This window comes from Malaclemys terrapin, chromosome 10 (assembly GCF_027887155.1).
Source record: "Malaclemys terrapin pileata isolate rMalTer1 chromosome 10, rMalTer1.hap1, whole genome shotgun sequence".
Lineage (NCBI taxonomy): Eukaryota > Metazoa > Chordata > Testudines > Emydidae > Malaclemys > Malaclemys terrapin.
The window spans coordinates 596,471-613,494 of NC_071514.1; the positions used below are offsets into that span (position 1 = coordinate 596,471).

Genomic DNA, 17,024 nt, shown 5'->3' on the forward strand with positions numbered 1-17,024 from the left:
CTGCACAAAGAGAGGGAGACCTGGCCCTGCATTGCTTGGTGATACAGACAACTGCTGCCATGGTGAGAAGAACATGTCTGGATGTGTGCGCCCCTGCTGGGATGGTGGTGGAAGATGGGGCATGGAGAAGAAAGTGAAGAGTTGGGGGGAGGGGGAAGAGGGGAGGCAGAGAAATCTCAGAAATTAAGGGAGAGAAGAAAAGTACAGAACTGGTGGAAGGGAAAAGAACAGTAAAGACAACCTGCATGGGGAGATGAGGCATGGCAGAGTGAAGGCAATGGAACAGAGCCCAGTGGCTGGAAGGGGAAGCTTATTTAAATTTTCACATAGAAACAGGGACCGATTTGCTGTGCCTTAGGCAAGCCCAGAGGTGGCTGGAACAAGACAGCTGAATTGCTGGAGCATCCCCTAGTTGCTCTCAGGTCTGTCAGAGCCCAGACAGCAGAAGGCACCCCTGGGCAGAGCCAAGAACTGCCAAGCATCACCTCAGCACCCTCCAAGGGAAGGGGCAGTCTCAGGTCACGGGTAAGTACATGGCAAGGAGCTGAGACCAGGGTAGCTATGGAGGGTGAGCAGGAACTTGGTGCAGTCCACAATGAGGGACAGCTGAACCAGTGCAGCTGCAATGCCTGGGTCTCCCATCCACACTAGGACTCTAACGGTGCAGAGGAAGGGGTTTTCAAGACTGGCTCTAAATGGTGCAATCACACTGGTGCAAGGAGCAGGACCAGAACCAGGGGGAAGCAATGCCAAAAAGCATCTAATGTACATGGGCCCAACAGCAAAACAGACACTGAACAAGTGGCAGAAAACATGCACCAAGATGTACATGAGAGTGGGAAAGTAGTGAAAGAAGGGACAGGCCAGGGGAGTAGCAGATGGCAGGCCACAAGTTAGAGAGTGACACCAACCAATGTAACACAAGCAGGCTAAATGTTCTCAGCCCACATGTAGCTGAGAACACAGAAAAGATTTGAGCTGCTCCCTTCCCTCCCACCCCCATGTCCCCTCAGCTTGCCTGATTGGTTACAGACCTCTGCTTCAGGGGTGTCAGGACCAATGAGGTGACAGGCTGTGGCAGAAGAGGATGCCTGGGGCACAAACAGAATGTTTCAGGGAACAGTCTGTTACTCCTACAGAATGGGAGATGCACAAACCTTAAAGGCAACACAGACTTTCCTGGCAACTAACTTCTCCATGGCAGTCAGCATGACCGGATAGCGGATTTCTTTCCCCTCACTGTCCCGTTCAACCTTCCCATCCAGAGCAGGGGACTTCCGGGCTTCCGCATGGGCATAATCCGGCCCAACTGTGTACACCTGGGTAGAAACAGAGGTGAGCTAGGTGGCCTGCATCACCGGATTATCTAGCCAGGTTCCAAAAAGTTACCGCTGAGCAGACAGACAAACTAACTGGAACCCACCAGGACACACCTGAGCTGCAGACATATGGAGAAGTAGAAGAGGGTTTGGTGCCACACACTCTCCTCATTCATGTCTGATGCAGACAAGCATTAAATCCTCACCCTCATCAGACAGTGCTGTCAGTGACTCATATCTGGAGGGAACACTCCAAAGAGTTCTCATGCAGGACTACTAAGGCCACAGCTGCCCAAGTTCTGGCCAAGGAGGCAGCCATCCCTCACTTTCACTCCAGCCTTCTTCTCACCTTGACATCAGTGCCATCTGTAGGCATGAACTCCTCGTAAATGTATGAGCCAGTTTTCCGTACACTGCTTTCAGGGGAGTAAACACTGCTCCGGCTACCGATCTGAAAGCAAAAGGTGAAGAGAACCTCAGAGGAGGTAAAAAGGGAGCTGTTCAATGTGAGCTAAAATATGAGCATGCAGGATCCAATGCTGCAGAAAAAAAAAAAAAAAAAAAAAAAAGAGTGAGGAACCACACAGGCCAGGCACCCTAACAGCACTTATTAGTCGGTCAGTCTGCTTGATGGTGGAGAAGTCTCTCTCTCTCACATGAACACATAGCAAGCCACCTAGCAACACACAGGGGAAAGTACTTCAAACCCTCCTCTTTCACGATAAAGTGTTCCACTGTTTGGGCTCTGCCTAACAAAGAGCTAAATGGGAAGTTTAAATAAAATCAAATTCAGCCATGCAAGAGCTTGGCAATGTAAGCAATAGCACTTCCTCCCTTGGGAACAACCTAATCCAAAAGGCTGAGCAAAGAGGGATGGAATGGGACCCTTGAAATTGGGTATGAATCACAGAAATGCAAGGGTGTAAGGGACCTCAAGAGGTCATCTAATCCAGCCTGCAGCACTGAGGCAGGGCCAAGTAAACCTAGACAATCCCTGACAGGAGGTTGTGTAACCTGTGATGGGGCTTCACAACCTCCTTTGGAAGCCTGCTCCACAGCTTAGCTAGCCGAATAGTTGGAAAGCTTTTCCGAATATCTAACCTAAATCTCCCTTATGCAGATTAGGCCCATTAGTCCTTGTCCTAACTTCAGTGGACAGGGAGAACACTTGATCACCATCTTCTTTATAATAGCCCTTAACATATTAGGAAATAGAGGTGGGACCTGATAATAGTCTTCTTTTCTCAAAGTAAACATGTCCATTTTTTTTAGCCTTTCCTCATAGGTCATGTTTTCTGACCCCGTTATTTTTGTTACTCTCCATCTTTCCTAAGGTGTGGGACCCAGAACTGGACCAGGTACTCAACTGAGACCTCACAGCGCCAAGTAGAGCAGGACAATTACTTCCTGTATCTTACATATGACACTTCTGTTAATACATTCTAGAATATTAGCCTTTTTCACAACTGCACCACATTGCTGACTCTCATTCAATTTGTGATTCACAATAACCCCAAAAACAACAAGGAGTCCGGTGGCACCTTAAAGGCCAACAGATTTATTTGGGCATAAACTTTTGTGGGCATCTGAAGAAGTGAGTTTTTTACCCACAAAAGCTTATGCCCAAATAAATCTGTTGGCCTTTAAGGTGCCACCAGACTCCTTGTTGTTTTTGTGGATACAGACTAACACAGCTACCCCGATACTATAACCCCAAATCCTCTTCAGCAGTACTACCACCTAGGCAGTTATTCCCCATGTTGTAGTTGTGCATTGGATTTTTCCTTCCTAAGTGCAGTACTTTGTACTTACCTTTACTGAATTTCATTTTCTTGATTTCAGATCAGTTCTCCAATTGTCTAAGTCGTTTTGAAATCTAATCTTGTCCTACAAAGTGCTTGCAGCCTCTCCCAGGTTGGTGTCATCCAAATTTTTAAATCTTACTCTCCACTCTATTATTCAAGTCATTAATGAAAATAATAGCCCCCACATATTGTCATTATGGAGGTGCTAGTATTAACTCCATAATTCATGCTAAGTCAGAAGTTTTCAATTTAATGGAAACTTTAAACATTTACTTTTTAAAAATCTTATTGATATGATAAAAACCAAATCCACAGAATGTAAATTCTGATGCTATTTAAATTTCCTGGTGGTTTGAGAAAAAAAAAAATGACTCAATACAGAGAGAGCAAGAGCTCAAAAAAAAAAAAAAAAAATCACCACCTTTTTTGGCATTTTCATGTCTCACTTTTTTGTACCTCTTTTTGCAAGAAACCTACAGCACTCCAGCCACATTGCTGCTCTTAATGCACCGACTGCGCAAAATACCAGCTATACAATCGTCGCACTTGTCTATAGAGCATTTTATAACTTTTTATCCATAACTGAAAGTTTGTGCACAGTGCCAAACCTGCCAATTTGACAGCAAATCTGTCATACGTGAACACCACCACTCACTTGAGGGCAAAAAAAGGAGACCAAGAGTTCAAACCTAAACATCTATCTGCTGTTTAAATTCCCATGCAGTTCACTACCCATATCACTGACAAAGACAATAAACCCCCAATTTAGATGGCAGTCAGGGAAATGCAAAAACAAAAAATTGTTAATGCAAAACTTTACCAGTGCCCTCAACATTGCTAAGGCAGAATAACTTCCCTACTGCATGGAATGTGGGAATCAGATGTGGTGATCTATTGATATAACTTGATATAGAAGTAAATGAGTTAAAGTGCAAGTTTGATATGCTGGTGTCCGCATTTGTGTTGTGTGTCTACAGAAGAAGTGAAAGCCATATGGAGTGCTGGAGCGTACTGTTGACAGCACTGTAGGCAATATAAAAGTGGAAAGGAATGCACAAGTCTTTTCCCCCTAACTTATTTCCATGTTGTGAAGGTTTTGGGTGGGTGTAGCATATTCTAATGCAACCTTAACTTTCACTAAATAGTCTTTGTTTGACAATTTAGTATTTGTATTGTGCTAGGCATATTCAAAACCTGGAGGAAAAGCTGGTCCCCACCCTAAAGAATGCACAAGCTAAACAAAAACAGACAAAGCATGGGGGAAGGGATAAAAACAGGTAAGTAAAGCCTTGAGAGTGACAGCAGACATGGAGAGCAGAGTGTGCACCAGGGTGAGATGCAGTATTCATAGAGGGGTTGGTGATGTGCAGGGTAGGAAACCTTTAGATGTGCCTCCAGAAGTCCTAGCACCGCCACACGAGTGAGCAGAGCTCCAGCATGGATCCACCAGCACTCAGCTGTTACTCTGTAGTGTGGACACTCTCCCTCATGATAGGTTAACCTCCAAGGAAGTCTTTCAAGGGTAGACTACTGGAGTTAATTCTGTAGCGTAGATACACCCAGCATGAAATTTGGGTGCTAAGGCATCTGAATGAAAACTGCATTAGCTGGTACTATCCATTACTTCTAGTGATCATGTTGATGAGATGAGTACTTGAGCAACCTTCATTTGAAATCTACTAGGCTTTTTTTGGGCTGTTCTATTCGCGTGTGTGGTGTGATTGAGCACATAAGCCAGGCACTGCTGCTGGAACAGTTTCTTCAGCAATTCCTGACTCACTGTGATTTAACTACATGTTCTTACCATGGCATGAACAGATGTTTGCATTTAACAACAAGCAACAAAATCTCAGTCAGCCTGAAACCAGATTCCCCCTCCAATAGACCCCACAAGCCTTTCCCAGACCCAAGGACTCTCCTTCCAGTGGTGCATCTCTGGCTTCGAGGCACATGGGCGTTCTAGCTATCCGCCGACAGGCATGCTCTGAAGTGTCTGCCCCACAGCCAATAGCCAGTGGCAACTGGAGTTCCCCTCACCTTCCGGAAGAGCCTCTGGCTGCCCCCACCTGCCGAAGTTGGGTAGTAAATATAAACATTGTGATCCTCCGCACTGACTGGCTTCTCTACAAACGGCTTTGGGAAAACGGCTCCATTCACCTCCACTTGGTCCTCTCCCTCCACTAGGTTGCACTCTGCAGACAAAACACAGCAGGAGCAGGTCAGGAAAGGGGGAAGCCTGCTTCAGGGGACCCAGCTCACCATTCCCCCCCACGTCCAGGTCAGCAGTATAAACTGCGAATCAGGTCTGTTCAGGCTTGCCACCAAGGTCTGATCTTTAACAGCAAGTCTCTTTTAGCACCATCCTTGGAAGTACTCCTTTGGTGGAGTCAGCTCTGATCACAGCCACGCTGCCTGGGCATTTGGGGTGTGCTGCATAGGATACTTGGGAATAGCATCAGGCTGGCCCTCTGAGGCCTTAGTAACCAAGGGCAGACAGGGGAGCCAGGCATGCCAGCTTGTTTGCAAATTGAGGTTGAGAAACATCAGCATCCCTGTGTACCCGAGCTCTATTCCCAGACTCTTCTGAGGCCAAGCCACCTAAAGCAGAGCTCTCTGGGGAGATGAACTTGCCATCTGCCACTCCACTGCCCCCTGGGTACACTCACCATCCGGCTTGTCAGGGTCTCGATTGAGCACAGCGTAGCGGGGCAAGTCTATGCCCTCCTCCTGCAAGATCCGGTATACTTCTCGCCTGCAAGGGACAGGGCAAGAAGTCAGCAGCAGCCAACACAATAGGTGGAAAGGTCCTGGCTGTGACCTCGACATAAAACTTGGAGATTTGTCACTAAGTCGAGTGAATGCAACAAGGTCTATGTTTGAGGTTCAGCGTGGATGGGACTAGAACCCAGGTCTGCAGGATGGCCGACACCTTCATGCCACCACCCAGCAGCCATGGTAGGACCACAGGCATCACCATATAGACAGACACCACAGGAAGTAACACCTTGAAAGCCCAGACCAACAGATTTCCTTGTGGTCCCTTATTGGTCCAGCCGCCCACTGAAGCCCAAGAGGAATTCCAGGAATGCCTATGCAGCAAGGTGGACTCCCTTGCCAGCAGTAGCAATGGACCTGCCTCTCTGCTTGCTCTTGGATTCCTGACCCCAGCTCTGACCCCTGGTTCCTGACTGTTGGTGCTATTCCTGGCCTCTAACAGCCACTACTCTAACCACTAAGCATGCCACATTGTGTGAACACTGTGCCTGACTGCCCAAGCCCCAGTCATGACACTGAGGGAGGCAAAGCACCCGCATGCACCTGCCCAGAGATGTCTGCCTCCCATCCCTGATTGGGATGCCTGTGAACAGTAAAGCACTGCCCACCCTGAACTAGGATGCCTATGTCATGGATCCACAGGACTAGTGCTATGGCTCCCGGTCTCTTGGAGGAATGCCTTCAGTGTGCCAGATCTCCTAGGGGTCTCTCTCTTCCTCCAGGGTAAGCCACACAGCTTCCCCGCCTCCTTAGACTGGACCTCTAGCCCCCACTTCCCACCATAAGCACCATTCAACAAGTCCAACTCCGACTCCTGATGGAGACTTGTACACTCTTACGGAATTAATGCACCTCGCCCAGTGTTTGTAGTGACACTCACAACTTTGTGAAAACAGTCAGGAGGCCTTAGGGTAGTATAGAGAACTGAAGGTTAAAGCACAGTCCATTCTGGTCAGCACAAGCCCAGCCATGCTGCAGTGAACCCCTTGGTTCAAACTCTGTCTGTCTTGCCGTTTGACCTCCTGCATCAGACCAGGTGAGAGCCCTGACTCCTTCTAGCTGCCAGCTCTTATCCCCCACTTCATACCTATCCTCTCCTTCGATCTCAAGCTGGGGATTGTTGTTCAGCTTCCCTAGGTAGAGGTGGGGAAATCCATATCCCTCTGGGTCATTGCTTGCTAGATATCAATGTCCTGGCAACTGGATTTGTCACTGGCTTCTCAGATGCTCCACTGATATGGAGACTAAGGCCCAGACAGCTGGGCAACACCCATACCTATGTCGCTCAGCCTGCCCTGAGAGCGAACAGTCCTTTTCCATCCCACTGGGTAACAATGTAGCATATAGTGGAAACTGAGGCACAAACAGAACTCAAAAATATTACAAAAGATTCCCACTTTGTCACAGCCTAGTGGTAGCTGGGTGCCCATCATACTCACCTGCACCCACCCAAACTGGACACCTAGGGACAGCAGAACATCACCTTCGACCCCCTCCAGCACTGGACAGCAACAACTAAGTGTGGTAGAGACCGTACCACAAGAAACCTCCACCCTGGTCAGGGACACCTAACAACAGCCGAGTCCTCACACCCACAGGTCCCAAATGGGGAAGCTATGGTTTTCACACCAATAGCTACCTTCTTCGCATCTGCAATCAGAGCCTGAGGGCATGCCATCCACACAACTCCAGGGCAGTGTTTCAGGCATGCAAATCTGGAGGGAAGGGCTGGGTGTGACACTCTAGCCCTAACATCCAAGGCCAAAGTTTTCAAACCTTGCTGCCTAGCTCTGACTCGTAATATATTTAGATATACGACTCCTGTATATTTAGATATACAGCCTGAATTCATTAGGAGCTGGGCATCCACAAATCAGCTGGTGTTCCTGGGAGCTGCAAGTGCTCAGACCCCCTGGAGGCCTGGCACTTAGGAGCCTACCCTTTTGGCACTTAGCAGCAAGGGCAGGTGAGATTCTGGGGAAGGGAGGGGAACAGCCAACATTTTGTAGCTGTCACTCCCTGCCTCCCTACACCAGGATCTGACTGTCCTCACTAATCACTCCAATCTCTCATTCTGTGAGCTCACTCCCTTGTCGTACTTCACCCTATCCCTCCCACACACTGTACTAACCAGAAAAGCTCAAAATACACCTGCTTCCATCAAAGTAAGTCCATTTTTTCCCCTTACATCGGGGATCAGCAACCTTTGGCACGCAGTTCGCCAGGGTAAGCACCCTGGATGGCTGGGCAGGTTTGTTTACCTGCCGCATCCGCAGGTAGGGCAGTGGGAAGCGGCGGCCAACACATCCCTCGGCCCACGCTGTTTCCCACAGCCCCCATTGGCCAGGAGCGGCGAACCGGTCCAGTGGGAGCCGCCATCGGCCAAACCTGCGGACGCCGCAGGTAAACAAACCGTCCCAGCCTGCCAGGGGGCTTACCCTGGCGAGCCACGTGCCAAAGGTTGCCGATCCCTGCCTTACATCATCCCACCTGGAAGTTGTGATGAGATCATGTCCAAGAAACCTGCTAAATAGAGGCAACCAAGGCCCCTCCGTCCCTTAGACCCACTAGCACATGGAAGGTGAAGCAGCAGCAGCATTTGTACACCACTCTGAGGGAGATCAGGAGTCAGTCAGGCAGTTCACCCACAGGGGAAGGAAGGAGATTCTCCCGGCACCGAACTCCTACCTGTCCTGGATGTAATACTGCATATCAAGGTCATTAATCAGAAACGGATTGCACAACTTGGCATAAGCAACTGCCTTATCCAGAGGGAATCCTGAAAAACAGCAGAAGGTGCTATTAATGCAAGTTCCCCACTGTCAGGCCTGTGGGGCAGGGGCTGCCATAAACCTTTACCTTTAGAGTGGAAGGAAATGAGGCAGTCACAAGGAGGCCAGTTCTCCACTGGCTCGTTCAGAATGACATCTTCTCCCATGATCACCACTGTGATGTACTCAAACTTGCACAGACGTTCCAGGATCTGGGTCATGGGCTTTGACTTGGACTTTTTGGTCATGGCACAGATTCCGACCACAATCTGCCGTTCTGGAGGCTGAGGGGAGAAGCAGGCAGCTTAATACTGAGCCAGCTTGCTCAATGAGCTCAAATTGCAAATGGCATATAGAGGCAGCAATTGTGAACAGACATGGGGCTTTCCCCCAACCCACTTCATTTTCTCTTTAGATCCCATTCCAGACAAAGGTCTCAGCAGGTGGAAACCATTAAGAGCATCTTAAAACACCGGATTCGCCAACACACGGAAGATTCTCCCTCCTATCTTTGAGCACCTACACTAGCATCAGAGTCACTCTCTAAACCACTACAAGCTTATAAAAGGAGAGATCTAATATGTGGTTCTAACATCTCCTCTTTGCATATACATGCGAAAGGTGATGTGGACACATACCCATTGGTGACACAAGCACATACACAGCCAAGCAAACACAGACCATGGACAAACACGAGGACTTGCACATGCTCCCTTCCACAGAGCACTCATTCCGCAGTTAGGAATTGCCATCTTTAAAAGCAATTTTACCACAAAGTTCATGGGCTGAATCTGCAGAAGTGCATGCAAAAATGCTCAGAATTATTTTTTTTATTCTTAAAAACAGTGAGTAACTTCCTCCCCTACTCCTCTCCAGTAACGCCAAAAGAACTCAAGGAAATTTGCTCAAACACCACCCCCCTCTTTTTTGTTTTTGTTTTTAAGTCCCCTATGGTAAGACACCACATACAGAAGAATTCAGATAAATGCACGTTTCCGATTAAGAGTGTATAAAAACTAGGAGTCAGAATGAGAATTCTCTGCAAACCTGACTCCAGCAGTCACAGCCAGTGCTGTTTCTAAATAGCTCGGCCCTTGTTGTGCCAACGTTTCTACCCGATGAGGCATGGCAGTATGCTTTCAGAAGGACTGGAACAGAGTTGATGAGGCCAGGCTCCTGCAGGGAACTGCTTTGCCAGTGGAGTCAAGGAAAGAGTAGGGACTAATTGGAACTTTCAGAGGCCAGCATTTACACATGGGCTTGGCTACTCCCACTACCACTGGCCACAAGGGTAAAAACCATTAAGAGTCAGAGGAGTTCTACTGGTCTCTTAATAAAGAGCTTAGACCCAGGAGTGAGAATCCTGCACAAATGGGATCTTCAGAGAGACCATCTTATTAGTTTAGAAGGATTTTGACAATAAGCTAAATGCCCCAGAAGAAGAGATAGACTCATAGAATCGCAGGGCTGGAAGTGACCTGGAGAGGTCATCTAGTCCAGTCCCCTGCACATTCATAGCAGGACTAAGGATTATCTAGACTATCCCTGACAGGTGTTCATCTAAACTGCTCTTTAAAATCTCCAATGATGGAGATTCTACAACTTCCCTAGGCAATTTATTCCAGTGCTTAACCACTCTGACAGTTAGGAAGTTTTTCCTAATGTCCAACCTAAACCTCCCTTGCTTCAATTTAAGCCCATTGCTTCTTGTCCTGTCTTCAGGGGTTAAGGAGAACAATTTTTCTCCCTCCTCTTTGTAATGGTCACTGACTCATACCAACATGTTTAAGGAAATATTTACAATAGGAAATGCTCTGCAACCTCCATCTAGGATCTTATGTGCCCCAGGCAAATATGGAGCAGTGACCTGAACACTACAATCCAGGACAATATGGCAAGGGGAGGGACCAGGGGATTAAAATCCATCATACCCCCAAACACCATCTTATTAAACATTAAATCAGATATCAAGAAAACATCTTGACACGCTGTCAGTTTGGACACGCCCCTCCAGCAGCAAGAGACAGAGGAATCACTAGGGAGCTACTTCATCATTTTCACATAAGAAAACATTCTGCTTATTCCCATCCAGTCCACCACCACCACCACACTTCATGTGAACACAGCTCCCATTTCTATTTATGGTACAAGACTTGTCTGCATTAACCCTCAGAGGCTCAGCCCATATCACACACCTGAGGCCAAAGGGTCAGAACCCATAAAGCTACAGATGGAAGCCCTGCAAAGCCCCCAGAGAGCCCCTGGCCAGCGCCACACAGAAAACAGTCACTTCAGTGCAGTCTGTCTGCATTACTCATGGTGAATTCCTTTAAGTAACTAAGAATGATAAAGGGGTAATAGAGCTCCAAAGGAAGGAAAAGGTACAGTAGTGCCTCTGAATTAATCCCGCTTACAAAGGGGGTTAGAAGAGAGGCCAGTAAGGGGGGTTGCGAATAGAGGCAAAAGGAAGCAGTCACAAGCAGAAGGAGATTATTCTTTTCTGCAGCCTGTAATATCAGGCTGCAGATGATCTGTGATCCAATATAAGGGTGAAGCTACCAGGCCCACCCTGCTGCTACCACCATTTAAAGGACCTGAAAGAGAAAATCTTAGAATTTGCCCGAGTATTGGGTGCTGAGAACAGTGGAGCAATCGTGCTGCATTTGGTGTTGGGTAAGGCTAAGATTTTTGTTACGGATATTTTTAGTAAAGGTCGTGGACAGGTCACGGGCAATAAAGAAAAATTCATGGAAGCCTGTGATCTGTTCATAACTTTTACTAAAAATATCTGACAAAATGTGGGGCTCGGCTCTGGGTTCCCCCACACACACCTTGGGCAGCTCAGAGCTCTGGGGGGCCCCACCGCAAGTGGCCTGTAGCTCCAGGGTTCCCCTGCCATGGCCAGGAGCTGCAGGGGGGTCTTGCAGCTCCCAGCCCCCGGGGGCTGAAGTCACGGATTCCATGGGTTCCATGATCTCCATAAGAAAATTATAGCCTTAGCGATGGGGATCTAGGACATTACATTTCCATACTACTATGCACACTGCCTGGTCTGTATGGCCTGCAGGTTGTGACAGCGGGGCACCTCTAAAGTAACCACACATGTAAAAACTAAGCAACCAAGGAGAAAGCTGGACATGGGACACACACAAGCACTCCACTCCATAGCACCAGGACCTACTTACCGACTCTGACTCCTCATCGTCCTCAAAGAAATCGATCTCGTCTGTCTTCATGTTTGATCCCAGAAAGTCTGTCTCATCATCTCTGGTACCAACAAAAAACCTGGGAGTGGAGCTCTCGCCCTCATGGGAGGTCGTCAGGGACGACATTACAGCCTGGGTGGCCGACCATCCCGCTCTGGAATCATCATGTACAAACCAGGATAAAAAAGAACCCACAATGGGGAGCAAGCCAGGGCTGATGCTATTGAAAAGAGCCTAAGGTGGGTGGGGCAGGACTAGTGCTGTATGAATGAACCCAGGAATGTAATGGCAGTACTAGTGGAAGGTGCCTGGGTCTGGAGGAAGAAGACTTTAGACTGGGTGGGGACAGAAGCCAGTGATATTGGAAGGCACCCTGAGAGGGGGCGGGGGGAGCACAGCATACAGTGCCATTTCAAACAGGCACCTCCAGTGTGCAATTAATCCATCTGCACTAGCTGGGAGGGTAATGGGGTCATTGCTAAAATTAATTAGTTGGATGTGATGAGACTTAGCCCTTACAATGCTGTACGTTCCAGACTGCTGGCTACATCAGTCTTCCACCCTCGAGGACACCAACTGATACTCAAGAGGGTGGGGGGGAGCTAAGGAGAGAATGAAGACTGCTTCCCAATCCCCAAGCTTCAATCCCTTCACTGGTCAGGAAGGCCTGCAAAAAAAAAAAAAAAAAAAAAAAAAGGACAAATCACACGAGGCACTTAAGTTAGCACAATGGGGGTAGCAGCATTTCGAGACAATTCAAGGAGAATGGGGAGCAATATTTAGAGCACGTGACTGGAAATCAGGATTTCCTGTGATCTAAATCTGGCTCTGGTTCATAGCATGATCATAAGTAGGTCACTTAGGGCTCAATTGTCAAAAAAATAGGCACCCCTTTGTATACACTCCCCGTGCAGGCAGTTTTTCCACACTGAGTTTAAATGCAATTTTTTTTAAAGTTCAATTAAAAATAGCTTTAAATCCAACATATCTGTTCTTTAAATAATCATTATTTTCATCCATTCAGCCTGGCTACAACCTTTAAACTACTTTAAAGCAGTGGTCCATGGCGCCACAAGCCTTCCGCACGAATTAAATGGGCCGTGGCCAGGAAACAACTCAACTACTCTCCACTTCTGCAGACTCCTATCTGGGAGACCCAGGGTCCGTCTACACTGAGAAATCACATCAACCAAAATCAATTTAATTAATTCAGTGCAGCCTTCCTGCATGGAGACTCAAATCAGTAGAAGAGTGCTTTATACCCATATAGCTTAATTTGGTTTGTTATAATTTGCAGTGGAAGCAAATGGGTGATAGAGGAAATGGACCGGTACTTGAAGAGGTTTCTCTTACTCAGGAGAGTTACTATTGGCTCAGACATTTAGCTCTCAAGAGATGAAACCATAACTTTACCAGGCCAAGACGTGTGGAATTATTAAAGCTGCTTGAAGATAGGTACAGTTGAGTATAAGCAGTAGGTATTCTTTAGAATTATACAGTGATGACAGAGAGGGACAGGTAGACAGAATGCAAAGGCCCAAGAATTTAACCTAGTAGGACTCCATAAAGGAAGGATGTTGATGCACAGGAACTATAATTATGGAGACAGAGGGGAGAGAGGCAGGAACAGAAGCACAACAGAAAGCCGGGTTCAAGAGAAGAGAGTGGGCCACCACATCAAATGCTGCACTAAGGTCAAGGGGAACAATGAGTGAGAAGAGTAAGAAGCAGCCAGCAGCAGCAGCAAGTTGGCTCTCCTCTATTGCTATGCTATGGCCAGACAAAGCCCCAGAGAGTGTACCACCATGCGGTTATATGCAGCCGCCTCTGTCTCCAGGCCTCCATGTCACCTCCCCCCACTCCCAACCCCTAAAACTCTCATCACTGCATTAACACCACCAGCACAGCTCCACCAATGGTAGCTACAGTAGCAGCGCCAGCAGAGCCCAGGCAGCCACTAGCTGTTTTACCACCATGTCACCTACACCTAGTAGTATTGGCAACAAACTGATGATGCCCTGTGGATATTAGCACTCCCTCTGATACTCCACTAGTGACAATGAAGCAGTGGGAAATGTCAGAGAGAGAGAGACTTTTAAGGGAATGCACTGCACTTAATTTAGATAAAATTTACATCATCATGATCTACACACGGTGATAATTTCATCCACGAGTCTGCAAAGGCAACTGGGCACCCGTTACACAGACACCAACATCAGCCCCATGGAAAGTTTCTATTAGATACCCTCTCCCAGAAAATGAAGGTCTGAAACTGTGTAATGGATAAATCCTTGGCTTCAAGATCTTTTTCTCTAGCAGAGGTGGAACCTTGGCACACCATATGCAATTGCTTTTGTATTATATAGACATTGCCAAGGCTTTGTCTGCATGGGTCTTCTCAATCATAAAATCTCCAGGACAGGAATGGTCTCTGTTTGGGGCCACACACCCTGATTGCAGCATTCCTATCTTGGTGTTTATATAGCCCTCATTACCACAGCATCTAAAGCCTCTCAGTCATTAGAAGACTTGATCTTCACAACTGCCCTGTAACACAGGGCAGAGCAAGTGACTTATCCAGAGTCACACAGGACGTCTGACTGAGCTGGGAATTGAATCCAGGTCTCTCAACTCCCAGGGTAGTGCCTTATCCACACTAGGCCATTCTTCATTTCCTTTAAGCACTAACATAATATAAATGCTTAATAATAAAACATTAGTTGAATGGGCATTCCCACAAAAGGAAGCATTGATAATTAGCTCATTGATAAGGACCCCATTTGCAGGTTATGGTTCTAAGCCGCTCTCCCCATGAAAGATCACCTGCATGCCCCAGCGTGAGACACAATCCAACTGAGCAAAGGCAGCAGATGCATTTGTGCCCTCTTGACTTGATATTTTTGTTTGGTACAAGAGTGTCACTCTAACCAAAGACAGTTTAAGGCATAGATTATAGGCCTAAAACCCCAGCTCCTGAAGTCACATGATGACTTCAGCAGCTCAGCTTTCATCTAAAAACAAGTTCCTAGCCCCCACGATTGTGAAGACAAACCTAAAAAAGGTGAAATGAGTAGCAGATGCAGTGATGTCTGCTGGAATCTGCAGAGTCTATATTCGCTCAGGAGGGAAACTGCTCCAGGCACCTCAATGGGGTAGTGAGCTCCATGACCCAAAGCTTTGGAGTCCCCACCAACACCACTCCAGCAGAGAACTGTGTGGCCTTGTCTAGACTAGGATTTAAGAGTGTAATGTTACCCAACATGTTAATATCACACATTTAAATCCTAGTCTAGAGAAGGTCCATGTGGAAGGGGAAGGAGGAGTGGCTGGACACACTGCTCGCTTCAGACAGAGACGCCCTCACTGCTGGGGTAAACACCACCCCTAGTTACCATTCCTTCCTCTCTGCCAAGGCAGGAGAAGGACCCCTGCTGCCACTGCTGTTCCTCTCAACAGGAGTGGAACTCCACTGTTGTTCCCGGGGAGCTAAAGGGGCCCCAAACTGCTTCGCCCTGCCACTCAAAGTAGAGGGAAGGACCCCTTCCTTCACCACAGCCATACTGTGTAGGAGGCAGGCCATGGCATTGGGAAAGGCTCAGTCTCTAACCTTACTGATCTTCTCAACAAAGAAGATAGCACACAGCGCTCCAAAAAGGACATAGCTTCAGGGTGAAGACCCTGGACACACCCGACTTCTCAAAACCTGTCAGGGAAGGTCATTGTTACTTCCAAAATAAATGCAAAGTATTTCTCCTTCAGCTTCAAACCACCACCCAGGTTTGCCTGAACCTTGGTTAGGCACACTCTTCTGCCACTCTGTGATGCACTCCAACCTCATATCACGACACACCCACTCCAAATCACAGAACACTAAGCAAGTCCACAAATGGAAATTTGAATGGGGGCTCTCTCCACACAAACCCCTCACAAGTCTTATCCCACTCAAAGATTAGTCTACACCAACAAAGATTTGAACAGGAAAATTTAAGAGGGCCTACAGATTGAAGAGGATGGGCTCAAGTTACCATATGTTCTGGACTGTCCACTAGTGTCAACCTTTGCAGTAAGAGGCCAATTCGCCTACTATTTTAAGTTATCCTCATGAGGGTCAAATAAAGACCTAACAGAGAGATTCCAGTGTAGCAGGACTGGAGCAGTTTGCAGTGTTGTGGCACAGCAGAAGTTGTCATGCATTTAATGGAATTTCAAACCTCTGTTAAACTTGTGTATTATTAATTTGTTTTCATGCTTGAGAGACTTTGACAGCAGAGGAAGCCCATTATAGCAGTCTTTGGCACTGACACCCTTCAAAAGCAGGCCAGTCCACAGGTGAATGACGGCTATTTCAGAGGAGAGCCCTGAAAGACTAGTGTGGAGATCAGCTCTCTCCGCCCCCAACTTCGCAAAGAACCCCAAAGGACTTTGGCAGCAACCCAGGCAGTGTCCTCCTATAAAGCCGTGAGCCTGGCCCCAAGCTCGGTGAGCACCTCCTGGCTCCCCAAACCAGCCAGAGCTCCGTGGATGCAGAGGCAGCGATCAGGGGCCAAAGCCAGCAGCGTTTGCCCAGGAAAGGAGAGAAGGGAGCAGAGGTGGCCAGATGCCAGCACTGAGGGGCACAGCCAGTGGGGACCAGGGTGACCCCGCTCCCCCAGCCTCTGACGGAGGTGGTCGACAACTCCGACCTACATCCTGGGGCCGGTCCCTAGTGTCTGCGAGCGAGCTGGGGGCCCGGGGTCACCGCACCCCCACCCCAGACATGGCCCCTCAGCCCCACCAAAACTGCACCCTCGCTCCACACGCAGCAGCATTGGCCCTGGACCGACCCCTCTCCCCCAACCGGCTGCACTGAACTGGGACTGACCCCCTCCTCACCCCGCACGGGCCCGCCACCCTGGGACCACCCACCACCTCACAGCGCCCCCTGGGGCCCCGGGCCCACCCCATACACCCATCCCGGGCCCGACCCCCACCTCAACCCGCCCTGGGACCGATCCCCCATCCCATCTGCCCTCCCGCCCCCTCCGACCTGGGACCAACCGCCCCCCCCCACCCGGTCCCGTCAGCCCGGCCGCCCCGGGACCGACCCCACCTCCCCCGTGTCCCGTCAGCCCGGCCTCGCCGTCCCGGGACCGCTCCCCCCACCCCGTC

General features: G+C 48.5%; 1 protein-coding gene across 5 annotated transcripts in view; it reads right to left on the reverse strand.

Moving 5' to 3' along the window:
- The window catches only part of PPIP5K1 (diphosphoinositol pentakisphosphate kinase 1), a 122,462-nt gene extending 105,838 nt beyond the window's left edge, over positions 1-16,624 (reverse strand). For 4 of the 5 annotated variants that reach the window (XM_054042277.1, XM_054042276.1, XM_054042275.1 and 1 more), the window contains exons 1-9: positions 15,484-16,624; positions 12,396-12,543; positions 11,856-12,030; positions 8,759-8,954; positions 8,588-8,678; positions 5,791-5,876; positions 5,162-5,316; positions 1,669-1,770; positions 1,158-1,319 (exon numbers count right to left, since the gene is read on the reverse strand). In XM_054042277.1, the coding sequence (XP_053898252.1) occupies positions 1,158-1,319; positions 1,669-1,770; positions 5,162-5,316; positions 5,791-5,876; positions 8,588-8,678; positions 8,759-8,954; positions 11,856-12,002 (939 nt within the window). In that variant the 5' untranslated portion in view covers positions 12,003-12,030; positions 12,396-12,543; positions 15,484-16,624. Of the gene's footprint in view, positions 1-1,157; positions 1,320-1,668; positions 1,771-5,161; positions 5,317-5,790; positions 5,877-8,587; positions 8,679-8,758; positions 8,955-11,855; positions 12,031-12,395; positions 12,544-14,928; positions 14,947-15,483 lie in introns of those variants that run through there. The other variant, XM_054042274.1, reaches the window with a different exon arrangement.
- Positions 16,625-17,024: the final 400 nt, after the last annotated feature.